Source organism: Perca fluviatilis, chromosome 18, assembly GCF_010015445.1.
Source record: "Perca fluviatilis chromosome 18, GENO_Pfluv_1.0, whole genome shotgun sequence".
Taxonomy (NCBI): Eukaryota; Metazoa; Chordata; class Actinopteri; order Perciformes; family Percidae; genus Perca; species Perca fluviatilis.
In genome coordinates this window covers 12,575,915-12,589,465 of record NC_053129.1, presented here as the reverse complement: position 1 = coordinate 12,589,465, position 13,551 = coordinate 12,575,915, and the positions used below count along the sequence as shown (strand labels likewise).

General features: G+C 40.2%; 1 protein-coding gene and 1 non-coding gene across 2 annotated transcripts; one reads left to right on the top strand and one right to left on the bottom strand.

Annotated features, from left to right (window-relative positions):
- Positions 1 to 373: 373 nt before the first annotated feature.
- Positions 374 to 6,162, bottom strand: LOC120546360 (cholesterol 24-hydroxylase-like). The gene is made up of 15 exons (XM_039781279.1): positions 5,924 to 6,162; positions 5,697 to 5,774; positions 5,258 to 5,339; positions 4,968 to 5,038; positions 4,650 to 4,736; positions 4,326 to 4,464; positions 4,058 to 4,168; positions 3,810 to 3,972; positions 3,191 to 3,256; positions 2,789 to 2,861; positions 2,620 to 2,704; positions 2,292 to 2,402; positions 1,315 to 1,403; positions 1,112 to 1,178; positions 374 to 1,022 (listed from the first exon to the last, which is right to left on the bottom strand). Exons 1-15 carry the CDS (start codon positions 6,061 to 6,063, stop codon positions 873 to 875), a joined length of 1,512 nt encoding a protein of 503 aa, XP_039637213.1. The 5' UTR covers positions 6,064 to 6,162; the 3' UTR covers positions 374 to 872.
- A 62-nt stretch (positions 6,163 to 6,224) lies between these two features.
- Positions 6,225 to 6,297, top strand: trnat-ugu. The gene has a single exon. It is a non-coding gene; the product is annotated as a tRNA-Thr (tRNA).
- The last annotated feature ends 7,254 nt before the right edge of the window (positions 6,298 to 13,551 follow it).

The window sequence follows — 13,551 nt, the reverse complement described above, 5'->3', positions numbered from 1 at the left end:
ACTAGTTTTTTTTGTATTTGTTCATTTCTAAGCAAATAAACTGTTTTTTAAGTAACTGGCCCAATAACTAATCGTTTCTAAATTAAAACTTTGACTTTAACAGCCCTTGTATGAAGATCAGCCTCTGAATAAACTGTGATTCCCCACTCAACAACTTGTATTACATCTAAAAAAAAAGAAATGAAAAATCTCCTAAATTAAGCTAGAAGAGTTCTAATGAATTTGTAGCTTAACAGGTGCTGTTTAGATTTATTTTTGCAAGGTCACACCGCCTCGTGTGTACACTGTCAATAACAGCCAGACACAGCAGGTTGAGTACATAAACAGCATGGAATAAAATCACATTGTCAGGCATTAAATTAATCATTAGTTTATTGAAGTGCAAAACAAACAAAGTTATTTCTGCAGCAGAAAAAAGCATCTGTATGTGTACAAAAAACCAATAAAGCTGATTCTAAAAAACTATAATGTGTCAAATGGTTATATTATTTTCATTAGTTTAGAAATGTTTAACAGGCTAATAACTGCTAATATCAGAAGGAAAAGTGGTTAGTTTGTTTCCCCATAATGCTTATTAGTGGTCAGTAATAACAGATACAGAAAACTGTATGCCACAAGGGGCAATTCATCCTCATAACTGCATGTGCATATACTGTTTGTTTCATCAAAACAAGCACTGATAATACTATGTTCTATATAAAGGCTAAACATTCACAGAAAAGTGATCAAACAACTCTGCAGCATAAGATGCTTTTGGCTAAGGCAGGAGTCCAAAGCTGCAGACAGTAAGCTAGTCTAAGTAACCCAAAAACCCATACACACCACGTGAACCATTTTTGTTTCTTCTCATGTTATATGACCCTGTAAGACATTTACTTGTTTTGATCCCTGTGTCTGACAGAGCACACCACTCCACTCTTTGGCCTGAGTGTGCCAGTGTCCATTATATCAAAGGTCTGTCCCGGGACAAGGGTGAAGTCAAACCTCTGGAGCAGCTTGGCCATCACCACTTTAGCCTCCATCTGCAATCGCACCAACACACACTTTAACACAGTTAACTTCATGCATTGTTATGTTTTTGTGTGTGTTGACTATTAATGACATCACCCACCTGAGCAAAGTTCTGTCCTAGGCATGAGCGTGGGCCGAGGGCAAAGGGGAAGTAGCAATAATACGGCCTTGTAAAACAGATAAGAGACAGCATCACTAATGTACAATGGTTCCCTCCTTTCATCTGGGACAACGATCAGTGTTCTAAAATGTTAAGACTAAAAATAAAATGTGTAATTTTGTGAAAACTTGTATGGCACTTACTTGGGAGCATCTGGGTGAAATCTGTCTGGATCAAATGTCAGCGGGTCCTTGAAGAATTTCTCCATTCTCCCAGTCGCATAGGAGCTGAACTGAATTTCAAAACATTTTGATAGCAGATTAATATTCACTGTTCCTCAGGTTGTGGCATGTTGATACATTTTGGGCACCAAGATATACCTTGTCTCCTTCTCCCATGGGATTAATTAAAAAATACTCCTGCAGGAGTATTTTTTAATTTTGAGAAGTCACTCAGATCATATAAAATGTGAGATTGCAGAGTTGAACTTGTTAAAATAAATGTTCCTTGTGTTACTGGAGGTTTTTATCACACACACAGAATGGACCCACAAATGCACAACTCAGGTACAGGCTATTATTAGCAGGCTAATAAAGCAAGGCAATAGTGTCCCGTAAACGGCAGGCAAAAGTGAAATTGATTGATTTTATATATATATATATATATATATATATATATATATATATATATATATATATACACACACATACACACATGTGGTCACTGCCATGATTTTTGTGTCTTCCTGTTTTGATTGCCAGTTTGTGGTCACTGAGCCTGTACTAAGTTAGGATATGTCTCTGCATTCTATCTCTGACAGTAGAGAGATATTCTGATAATTCATAATCTCTTTTGAGGGCCAGATAACATTCTAATCTACTTTGGCTTTTAGTTTCTTCTTTCCAAGTTCCAGATAGATTTCTTTACATTGTGTTATAAGTTGCCTTAGTCTGATTGGTGTTTGGAGAGCAGTGTTGTTGTGAGGCTGGTCAGAGTGTGTGTTTTCAGAGACCTTTTTAATGCTTTGTCAGTATTCTAAAAACAACTTTCGTTGTGTGTGTGTGTTTTTTTTAAGTGATACGTGCCATTGTGCTTATGTACATAAATAAATAAAAACCTAACTATAAAACCTTTTGGGGTTCTGACACACTGCACTGCACACTGCTTTAGAAGTACTCACATGACATGAGACTCCTCCAGGTATGTGGATTCCATCGATGACAATGTCTTCCAGTATTTCACGAGATGTGCCTGGAGCTGTCGAGTACATCCTCAGAGTCTCTTTCAGCACCTGGGAGGAGGTTACAGTGTGATTTTGGGTCAATTTGTTAAAAAATAAAATGTATTTAAGTATATTTAATTATAATAACAGAGAGGAGGCAAATCTTGGTTTAGTTTTTCATATTGAAAACAAGAACACTAATTGTATAGGCTAACTTGAGAGTCAGTGATTCACAACGTGCTTCAGTCCTAAAGAGCTAAACCATCTTTTCCCTAACTTCATGTACCTGTGAGAGGTAGACCAGTTGTCCCAGATCATCATAACTGATCTCCTGTTTCATCCCAACGACATCATCCACCTCTTTCTTCACTCTGAGAAAGAAAAACCCAACTGAAGAAACCAGTATTCAAAAGTGACAATGTGAAACAGTTTTGCGCCTCATTTTTGGTTCTTACTTCTCCAGAATGTCACGATGTCTCCCAAGTTCCATGATGCAAAAAGCCAGTTGATTAGCAGTTGTTTCTTGCCCTAAAATGTTAGAACATCACCTTCAAAACCCCAAAGTTGTGCTTAAAGGAACAGTTCATCAAAAACACGATCAAATATAGGACTTAAATATAAGTGGTGGTGATGGTAATAATACACAGACATAAAAGCATGGGTTTTTGTGAATAACTATGTCACTATACTTGAAAAGTATTCACACCTAAACTGGTGGATAGTTCCCATTCTAGGTAAGAGGGAAATATGTTTTATTGAAAGTGTCCCTTTAACATTGTTAGCCTCACTATGAAGCACAGCTTCAAGCTCCTTTTTGGATCATTCCACACATCAAAGCAGAGACAACACAGACTTACCCGCAATGAAAAATGTCACAAAGTTGTCCAACATCGACTCTTCGTCTTCTTTAGTTATGCTTTCCTCTGGAATAATAAGAAAAGAAAAATGAACAAGTAAACCAATATACCTCGTTATCTTATCATATCATTTGTAACATTAAAATCCATGTTGGACTGAAAGTTGAACTCATTAATACATGCATATTAACTGGCCTGTCCTATCTACTGTATCTGATTGTGAACAGGTAGTAGCTTAACACTGCACTTCTGCTCTGCAAATCTAATACTATGGAATGGTAATGATGCACATGACATGTTGAGATAAAGATGTTTTTAGTTTACATGTAGTTCTTCTATTTTTTGTCATACTATTCGCCACGGTTTAAAATAAATTTTTAATTTAGGCACTAAACCACCAACTGCCATGACCCTATTACAACAGAGGGAAGTTTAAACTTTCTTGGTATCTTCAGCGGACGCAGGTTTGATTCCGACCCACGGCCCTTTGCTGCATGTCATTCCCCCTCTCTCTCCCCTTTCCTGTCTTCAGCTGTCCTGTCAAATTAAGGCTTAGAATGCCCCCAAAAAATTATCTTTAAAAATTCTTCTTATCTAATCGAATCAAACTTTAGATAACCTTTGCCAGCTGTTTTGATGATCTGTGTGAGGATGTCCTTGGGGACGTCATCGCCGTTTTGCATGGCAGTCTTTCGGTCATTAATCCACTTAGCTCCAGTTGTACGCAGCAGGCGGCAAGCTTCCCTCACTTTCTTAATGAATGGTCGGTTCTTCAGCTTGTACTGGAAATGCAAGATTTGAGGATTGCAAACAGTTTATGATATCGTCACCACACAAACTCCTTACAAATTTGTAGTCAAGTCATACCTCATAGAAGATGTCTCTGGCTATGTAGAGCATCCCTTTCAGACATGTCTCGATGGCTTTAGGGAAAATTAATCTATCCTTCTGCAGGTCTAAATCCACTCCAAATGCAACCTGAGCGTTATCAAGAAAATAAGGTAGTTACAACTTGATTATACCTTTTTCTTTTTTTTTTTTACTTTCATCATAAGCTGGTGCTTTTGTCACATGCAAGAAAACCTTTTGGATCATTACTGCTGTGGAAGACGTAAAACAGACTATAGCACAATACCTTAGCAATAACATCAAGGGTAAAAGAGTTCATGAGGTGGAGCATGCTGGCCTCTGTCATGTTATCAGCGACATCTGTAAGTGTAGTCATCAGTTTCTCTGCCCTCTCGTTGAAGGTGCCGGTTAGACCTCTCAAATACCTGGAAGTGTAGTAGTTTTAGACAGTGGACTAGCAGGACATACAATTGGACAATGTTCTCCAAAAGAATAAAGAGCAAAAGATACCCACAATCTAAACAGAATCTACAATGATTGCAAACACCGGATATAAAATGAAGGTTGAGCAGATAGTTGATTCCATCTTTGTGATTATTAAATAACTCACAAGCTGCTGAACGCAGGGTCCATGATCCGCCGCTGTTTATACCACTTCTCATGATCTCTTGCTGTTATCAGGCCATTACCTAGGAACCTTGAAAAGAGACGTGGAACACAGGACATTCAAAATAGCTATAGAAGGTTGTAAATGATTCGGCATAACAAAACAGTAAAGGGAACCAAACAAAAGTGGGCTGATAATACTCACATACAGAAAACATAAGTTGTTGTCAGTTAAGAAATTCAACATATTGACAGTATCACAGATTACACTGTTATGAAAAAGTATGAAAAGTATAACTAATCTGATGGTCTGACAAATTACCTTTGACCAAACAGGTTGAAGATTTTGCTGTAGAACATATCTTTTGGATACTTTGGGGACATCAGGATCTCCTGAAACAGAGCCAATCACAAGAGGGAACATTGAAAGACAAGGTGTTTTTAATGTTAATAATATCAAGATATTGCTTATCCATTTTTACCCAAAAGGACAATAGTTGGCACTGTAGGGGCATTATTTTACCACTATTATCTTTATGCGCACTTTTACACTGTTTGTTGTGCAATGCTTATGCAACATGATGGTTATATGTAAGGTGCTGTGTTTATTACCTTGGTCGCTTCTGGGCAGGTCACAATGAGCGCAACGTAATGCAGAATATTTATTCTGCAAACAGGACCATATGTCTCGGCCCTGTAAATGACGTCATATTATCGTTATTACAGGTTTTAAGCACTATAGTTTACATCACATCCGTCTCTCACCAGAATATCCGTAAATCCAATGCAAAAAATCGGAACCAACGCTGTCAAGTCAGGTCCCAGGTACCATTATAGAATAGATATGAGATGTAATTCTGACTTGCTAACACCTTGATAGCACATGACAGCCATTTTACCTGGCTCAAGTTTTCAACAAGTTTTAGATTTGACTTTTAGACCATTTTGTTTTATATCTGGTACGGGGCCTGCATGGCGTTTGTTGTGTGTTATTTATAATATACATAACCTACTTGTCTTAAGCAAATGCATGAAACATAACTGCGCTTACCATTCCAGAAACGCGTCGTGAATGATGTCGTCTTTTTTCATTAACCTTAAAAAGGTTGGTGAATGACCGAAGAGAAAACTGTGGGCGAAAAAAATCCCAAAGTGCCAGGTAATGTCAACAACACAATAGTTTTAGCTAATGTTAGCTCGCTAGGTGACATGAAAACAAACAACGTTAGCGCTAGAATCAACTTAACGATAAACCACCATGCACTTAACGTTACTTACTTGTCTCTCGGTGGTCCGGGTATGTGGTCATATTTCGTATGAATGTGTTTAACATATAAGCAATAACCAAGAAACGATATGAAAATCAGAAAGAGCAGAAACAAAGCAGTCCAGCTCAAAAGTACATGGAAAACTGCCATTTTGGTAACTCAAGCTCAATAGACTGTAACGTTAGATCGCCAGAAAGCTAGTCCAAAGTCTGTTAGACTCGCTCAGTTCAATACCTAGCTACATCTAAACAAATTCCGCATCATCTTTCACACATTTAAATTGTTATTGTAGTCAAGGTAGTGCTAGTTCAGGCTCCATAGCTCAGTGGTTAGAGCACTGGTCTTGTAAACCAGGGGTCGCGAGTTCGATCCTCGCTGGGGCCTGCCGGGTAATTGTTTTCATTTTCAGACGCGCGTTCGTTTATTGTTTTAATGTGGCAATCAGTTTTACCGTTGGACGTCAGTACTGTTGTTAGTAAACTTGTACCAACCATATATATATATATATAATTCTAATTGGCAAATTAGCTTTACACCAACTGTAACGTTAGCTGTTACAGGTTTGATTATTGGCTCATTAGCTTGCTAACAGCTAAGTTAGGCTATATCAAATTAACGTTAGCTGTAACCTGCTCGCCTTTACAACCAAAATGTCGCAGCAAAACAGTCATTTGCAAGAGCTTGTAAGTAGCCTACTCACCATCACCAGGAAGTTATGCTAATCAGTCTCTATCAGTGGCAGACATGCAATTGGTGCTAATCATGCCAGAACACAATTTTTTTTTTTATTTGAAACATTTTATACTGACACAACCAGAGATTAAAATATATATAAAAAAGAAGAGTTTAGATGTTTCATACCCACATCAAAAATTAAACTCATTGTTGCACTTTCAAGACAGTGAAAATGCATCAGGAATGAGTAGCCTACAGTCAGTGTATTTCAGCTGTATTGAAGTCCTAAACACTGATCCATCATTAGGAACACTCAGGTTTTAGAACAGACACATTTACACCTGATTATAGTTATTGAGACAAATTTGTCTTAAAAAATTGGGGCTTGATGGCAGTAAAAGCTATACCCTTTCATCCTATCTATTTTAAAGTGACTGTTTTGTCATTGAGTTTGGTAGGGATCTTTAGCCTATCATTAAGCTATTTCTTCAGAACTTTCTCTGAGCTATTATGCCTCCTTAATTAAACAGAAGTAGGCATATGTGGAACTGCACCTTGTAAACTTCAGTTTATAACATGGTGTTGAGTTAAGTTTAGTCAGTAGAGTTTAGAAGTTTTCACGACTTCACAACTTTTAACCAAATTGTACCGCTTTGCACCTCAGAGTTCATCCCTTACCAATCAGTTTCAGCACGGAGGGACAAGGGAATTCCTCCATGACTGAAAATAGGACCAGTATTGCCAATCGGAGCGTACAACTACGTAGATAGATGCACTTCACACATCAGAACCAGTTTATGCAATTACACTCGTCTCCAGGAGCACTGCATTAACAGCGTAATTGTTTGCGTCAACACTGAATCCCACGTAGGCTTAATAAAGAGATGCATACAGAAGTGATAGGCTAAGTGATGCAGATGGACATTGTGAATCAAAATGTGCACTTATGTTTGCTCGTGTAAATCTATTGGCTCATCATTAAACACACTCTGCATTGCTAAAAGGCTGTGACAAAGTAAGCACGAAAGGCACAAAATTCAATTTCGAATCAGCTGTGTTCTTTAAAAACGGCCAAAAAAATTGATTGCATTCTGATGCGTTCCCTCTTTTTCCCTGACACATTAGCCTGTACAGCATCCTTTTTGTAGGAGGAAATACAGTCATCCATATGATAAAATTTTTTAGTTATGACTGAGCTAATTGAGGTCTCTAAATGTGAGTAGCCTACAGCCTTCTTGGTGATCAAATACTGCTGTCACTTTAACAGATAAACCCCCACAAAAAAGCTCAACATGTCCTCTTCTCAAACTCATCCGCTCACCAACTTAACATTCTTTAGGCTGACACGAAGCCTAAAGTAATGAACAGCACACTAATCTGAGCGTCATCATCATCTCAGCCCGTCCGTGGTGCTATGTGCACACACACACACTATAGGATTATTTTTAAACGGTAAAGCAGGCTGTTAATAGCTTTTCAGAGTCATGCATTTAGTTCATTTCTCAGTCCACTTGTTTTAAGGTGAAGAATCACAAATCAGAAGTTTGTGCTCATGTTGGTGTCATCTCTATTTAACCCTACAGATCGACTGACGACCAAATTATGCAAAAACATTTTGGTGATTCACTGATTAGTAATTGGCAACAATTTTGATAATCCTTAATCGTTTATGTTGGTTGGGGTGGGGTGGGGTATGGGGTTTAAAGCAACAACAACAAAAAAGGTATGATGACAAACTGAATTATTGTATTGGTTTTGGACTGTAGGTCGGATGAAACGTTTGAAATTGGGCTGTTGGAAAATGTGATATTTCACTATTTGACATTTTATAGAACAAAAGACTAATTGATTAATTGCAAAAGGTTAAGCGATAATGAATATAACTTAGTTGGAAGGCAAGGCAAGGCAGCTTTATTTTATAGCACATTTCAGCAACAGGGCAATTCAAAGTGCTTTACATAAAACATTAAAGAGCAGTTAAAAACCATTACAAAAAAATGTAAACATTAAAGAGCAGTTAAAAACGATTACAAAAATTAAAAACGGATAAAAGACGAGAATAAAATTTACAGTGCAGTATGAGAACAAGTTAACCGAGTCCAACTCGGGCCTCCCAGAGGACTTATGTTTTCTGTTGCAACTCAGGTTCCAAACCTGGCCTCCCAGAGGACTTATAAATTAACAATTATTTAAAAAAAGGCAACATCAAAAAGAAAGGTCTTCAGCCTTGGTTTGAAAGAACTGAGAGTTGCAGTTTTCTGGGAGTTTGTTCCAGATATGTGGAGCATAATAACATATGTGATTCTAGAGTGAATTATTATTATTTTTTTTTTAAATGTGACGAAAGAAATCCTCTCAAATATGAGGTTTTGTTATTCTGAATGAGGCTGTGTGGTAATCTCCGCTGTTTGGGCACAATAGCATGAGTTCACTAAAGCCTGTGTACTTAGCTATGGTGACCAGCAGGGGGTGCTCTATGTCAGTTTCTTGAACTCCCAGTATCCTCCCATCTCTGTTTTCTTTCTTACAGAAAATGAACTGTAGACTCACAAGAAAACTAAGACAGTTTTCGATGTTTTTTAATGTCAAAACGTGCCTGCGCATTGCACATTTAAAACGACTCTCACATTCGGATCGAAGGCGTCCCAGAAACCTCACCTGACCTTAAAGTACCACTCTTCTTCTTACGTGTTTGCTACCATCCATCCACTTCATACCTGTACTTATTGTTCGCAATAATCTTCGGGCTTGTCTGCATTCTTATCTTAAAAAGAACGAGCAGTCATATTTTTGGTCCAGGGTCTTGGCTCTGTCTAAAAGCTGGAGGCTAGGGGCTGTTTGATGTTGTTATGGCTGGCTGTCTGCCGCCTCACTACTACTGGATCTGCAGGCCCCTCTCATGTCCAAAGGTATTGTGTTGGCTGCTCTTTTGATTATATTATCGAGAGAGACAGAGACACAGAGAGACAGAGAGAGAGAGAGAGAGAGAGAGAGAGAGAGAGAGAGAGAGAGAGAGGGAGAAAATTAAGACTGCCACTGGACATGAGTAAACAAACACAAGTTTGTAAGAGTCTGGTTCATCCAAAGAATGTCAGTTATTCAGACTTCTCTGAGGATATTGATGTCCAGTGTTGGCTTTATCGGGCTGGATATTGTTCTTGCTTGATAAAACAATTCGCCTGTACTCGGTCTGCAAGACTGAGGAGCATGAAAAGAATTAAAGAGGAGAAGACATTTTGACACTCCACATCATAAAGAATAATATTGTACTTTTACATAGAACAGCTGCAAGTGAATGTAAGCCAATAATGTACAGTCAGAGCCTTATACATTTTCAGCCGTGCCAGTGGCTCTATGGATGGCAGTGTCGGCCCGCCACTTTGCTCCAGGCTGAAATATCTCAACACCTATTGGATGGATTGCCTTTCAAATTTGTTTGACATTCATGGTCCCCCAGAGGAGAAATCCTACTCTCTTTGGGGATTCTTTCTCTTTCTATAGTCCCGTCATCAGGTCCAAAATTTTGATTTGTCCAGTACTTTGGTTTATAATAAAATAGACCCAATAGCAATGTTTGTTTACAATAACTTCTGGGGTCGAAAATTCCTGCGTCCTGCCCCGTACATAGCCTACAAATGAACAGCGTTGAGCAAACGGGGACGAGGAACTGCTAGTTATTTATATACATATATTTTAGATGAATGAGATGAGAGTATATCTAAAATATATGTTTGATGCTTTCATATGTCAGCACGTTCGCTAACAGGTTGGAGACCTAATTTACCTGTTGGGCCACAGACTAAAGAAAAATGATAACACCCTAACTAGCAGTTAAGGCCGATTTATGGTTCTGCGTCGAATCGACGGCGTTCCCCCACAGACCCCTCTGCGTCTACGCCGGACCCTACGCCGTAGCCTGACGTGCACCTCTCGAAAAATTTAACTACACGTCGCGGCGACGCACGTCATTCGGCTGTGGCTGTCAGTACCCGATCCGTTCCACCGGCACGATCCGTTCTGCGTATGAGCAAGATGACACGTATGCCATGACGTATGCGCAGATGATAATACCGTTTTACGACCTGCCCAATCTGTTCCACGCTAGCCTCCACCGGGATAGCTAACAGCTAATTTGGCTAACCGCTAGCCGACAGCCTTCAGTCTAAAATAACGCAATGCGCAGAACGGATCGTGCAGGCAGAACGGACAGCTAGATTCAGTCTAAAATAACGTTAAGTCAAACATAATGGGAAAAGCAGGCTACAGCTAAATTAAGACTTTACAGTTATAACAATAAAGACAAGTATTGAGTGATTGTATTTTAAATGAGCACAAGTAGAACTGACGTAACAGCTGTTATATATGTTAACGTTTATTTTCAAGTTTTATTTTGAGGGTCTTTTAAAGTTTACATGCTGTCTCAGCTAGCGGTTAGCCGAATTAGCTGTTAGCTAAACTAACGTTAGCTTAACTGTGGAGGCTAACGGCAGACCGCTACAATCAGCTAGCGGTTAGCCAAATTAACCGTTAGCTACCCGGTGGAGGCTAACGGCAGACCGCTATAATCACCTAGTGGTCCGCCGAATTAGCTATTAGCTAAACTAACGTTAGCTGTAGGCTAGCGTGGGAACAGATTGGGTAGTGTCGTAAATCCTTGTACCACAGCGCATGCGTGAACATCTTGCGCATGCGCAGAACGGATCGTGCCGGTGGAACGGATCGGGTACTGACAGTGGCTTGGTAGTGTTGCATTTCCCCTGACTCATTTCCTAGTTCTCCTTCTCCGTAAAAAACATGAAATCAAGGAGAGGGTTCACTTTTCCTGCTCCAGGTTTCCCACCGTGGTCAGAAAACACAGGGGGGACACTTTGTTTCTCTCACTACGACTCCAGAGTCGCTACTCGCTCCGAAGCTAATCGCCGTCACTCTCTCACTTTCTCCCTCGCTCTATCACCCACTTACCCACACACACACACACACACACATGCCGTCTCGACACACACACCAACGCACAAGTATAAACTTCAAGGCCACTAACGTAGGCTACGGCGAAAGCTCTGCGTGGAGCCTCCGCGCAACCATAAAACAGCCTTTAGTTCCACCGGCGGTGAGATGTCGCTGTTGGTAACGCTAGATTTGGTTTATCAAAGACGCTAGCAAAGCAACACAGGACATGAAATAAGCGCAGCAGAAACGTCAGATAGCTCGGACCCCCCGTGTTTAACTATATATCTTTACAAGTTACAGTTTAACATTAACAAGTTTGCCGATTTCACGTATCTCAGCAATTGAAATCAACTGCCATTCGTCTACCCGGAAGTGATTTTTGTATTAGCGCTACGTCACAGTGATTCGGTCTACACTTACAAAACTAAATTACATTTTTTTCCACTTCTTGGATTTCTGCCTCTTATGATTGGAGGCTCCACTTTGAGATTAGTCTTGTTGACCATCTCAGAACAAGGCCTTCCTCTGTGTCAAGGAATGGGATAAGTCAAACTCCAGATAATCCATAAGATCCATAAGATCCACTGGCGTTCTTATAAGTCACGTAGGCGGAGCAGCATGAAGAAGCACGTGTGTGTGTGTGTGTGTGTGTGTGTGTGTGTGTGTGTGTGTGTGTGTGTGTGTGTGTGTGTGTGTGTGTGTGTGTGTGTGTGTGTGTGTGTGTGTGTGTGTGTGTGTGTGTGTGCGCACACAAGCATATGTTTGTTACCATCAATGCAATACGTGTGTGTCCATGATGGCTCACTGAACCCTTGTCAGTCTCTGTGTGAGTGTGTATGTTGGGGTTCTGGGGTTACCCTCAGACCAAGTGATCTGAAAGAGGAAGGTGTGTGTGTGTGTGTGTGTATGTGTGTGTGTGTGTGTGGGTTGGGGGGGGGGGGCAGCCTGTAACGGGAGCAGCGAGGGACTTGAAGGGCCATGCTGTTTGCAGGTCGCCCAGCCGCAGTACACCCAGAGGAAATCTCATGTTCCTGCCAGCCTACAAAAGTAAACAGATCTGTAACCACCGAGCCCTGGCGCCGGGCCTGGGCCACCAGCGCTATGACTAAACCAATGAATCACATCACACACACATTCACCAGGCTAAAATGTAGGTGCACGGGGAAGCACGTGCCTTCAGAATTGTTTTTGGATGGTTATGGTTAATCCAGTCTTTTCACATTTTGTATGTGAAACAATAATCCATGCTAAATTGAACTACAATGGGCTTGAACTTCTGTATAACCACAGTGCACTCCCTCAGTGACGTGACACACATGCCCTCCATAAACTGTGAAGTGTATTCACCCGCTTTTTAAACGCATCCGCCCGGGAACTCTTGCTCCATTCAATATTTCAGATAACATCTTTTAGCCACAGAGTTTTGAAACCTCCCCTCTCTTTTATGTTCCTTTCTCCTCTCTCTTCTGTTCTCTCTCTCTCTTTCTCTCTCTCTCTCTGCTTTCTCCTCTGTCTACACATCTGCGGTTATTTATCTGTTATTCTGCGGCAGCAATGTGGTCAACATGTGTCTGGCTTCCCTCCACGCAGCACTCATCTGTAGTCAACTTAGCAGTCACTGAAGGACCATAGTAGACCTACCAAGCTCCTTAGCGTTCCACAGTGGATACTCGCCATACGGATGGATGGATGGATGGATGGATGGATGGATGGATTCCTAGTTACGCACATTACATTAGTACATCCTGTGCTAATTGTGGCCCACTTTTGACCAAATGTTCTATTGCTAAACGCAAACCAGGCTTTTTCTTCCCAGCAAGTGAAGGGTAGACGTCATGACCTACAGGAATTAAAGTATCTAAATGGAGTATTGGGATTGCCTAAGCCTATGGATTTGCATTACCCCGACATTTGAACTGTTAATCTCAATGTTATTTAATCATCTGGAAAGAGTATAGCCTCAGACAACATGAGGGAGGAAATGTATCAACCCAGATAGCACAGCGGGGATGGATG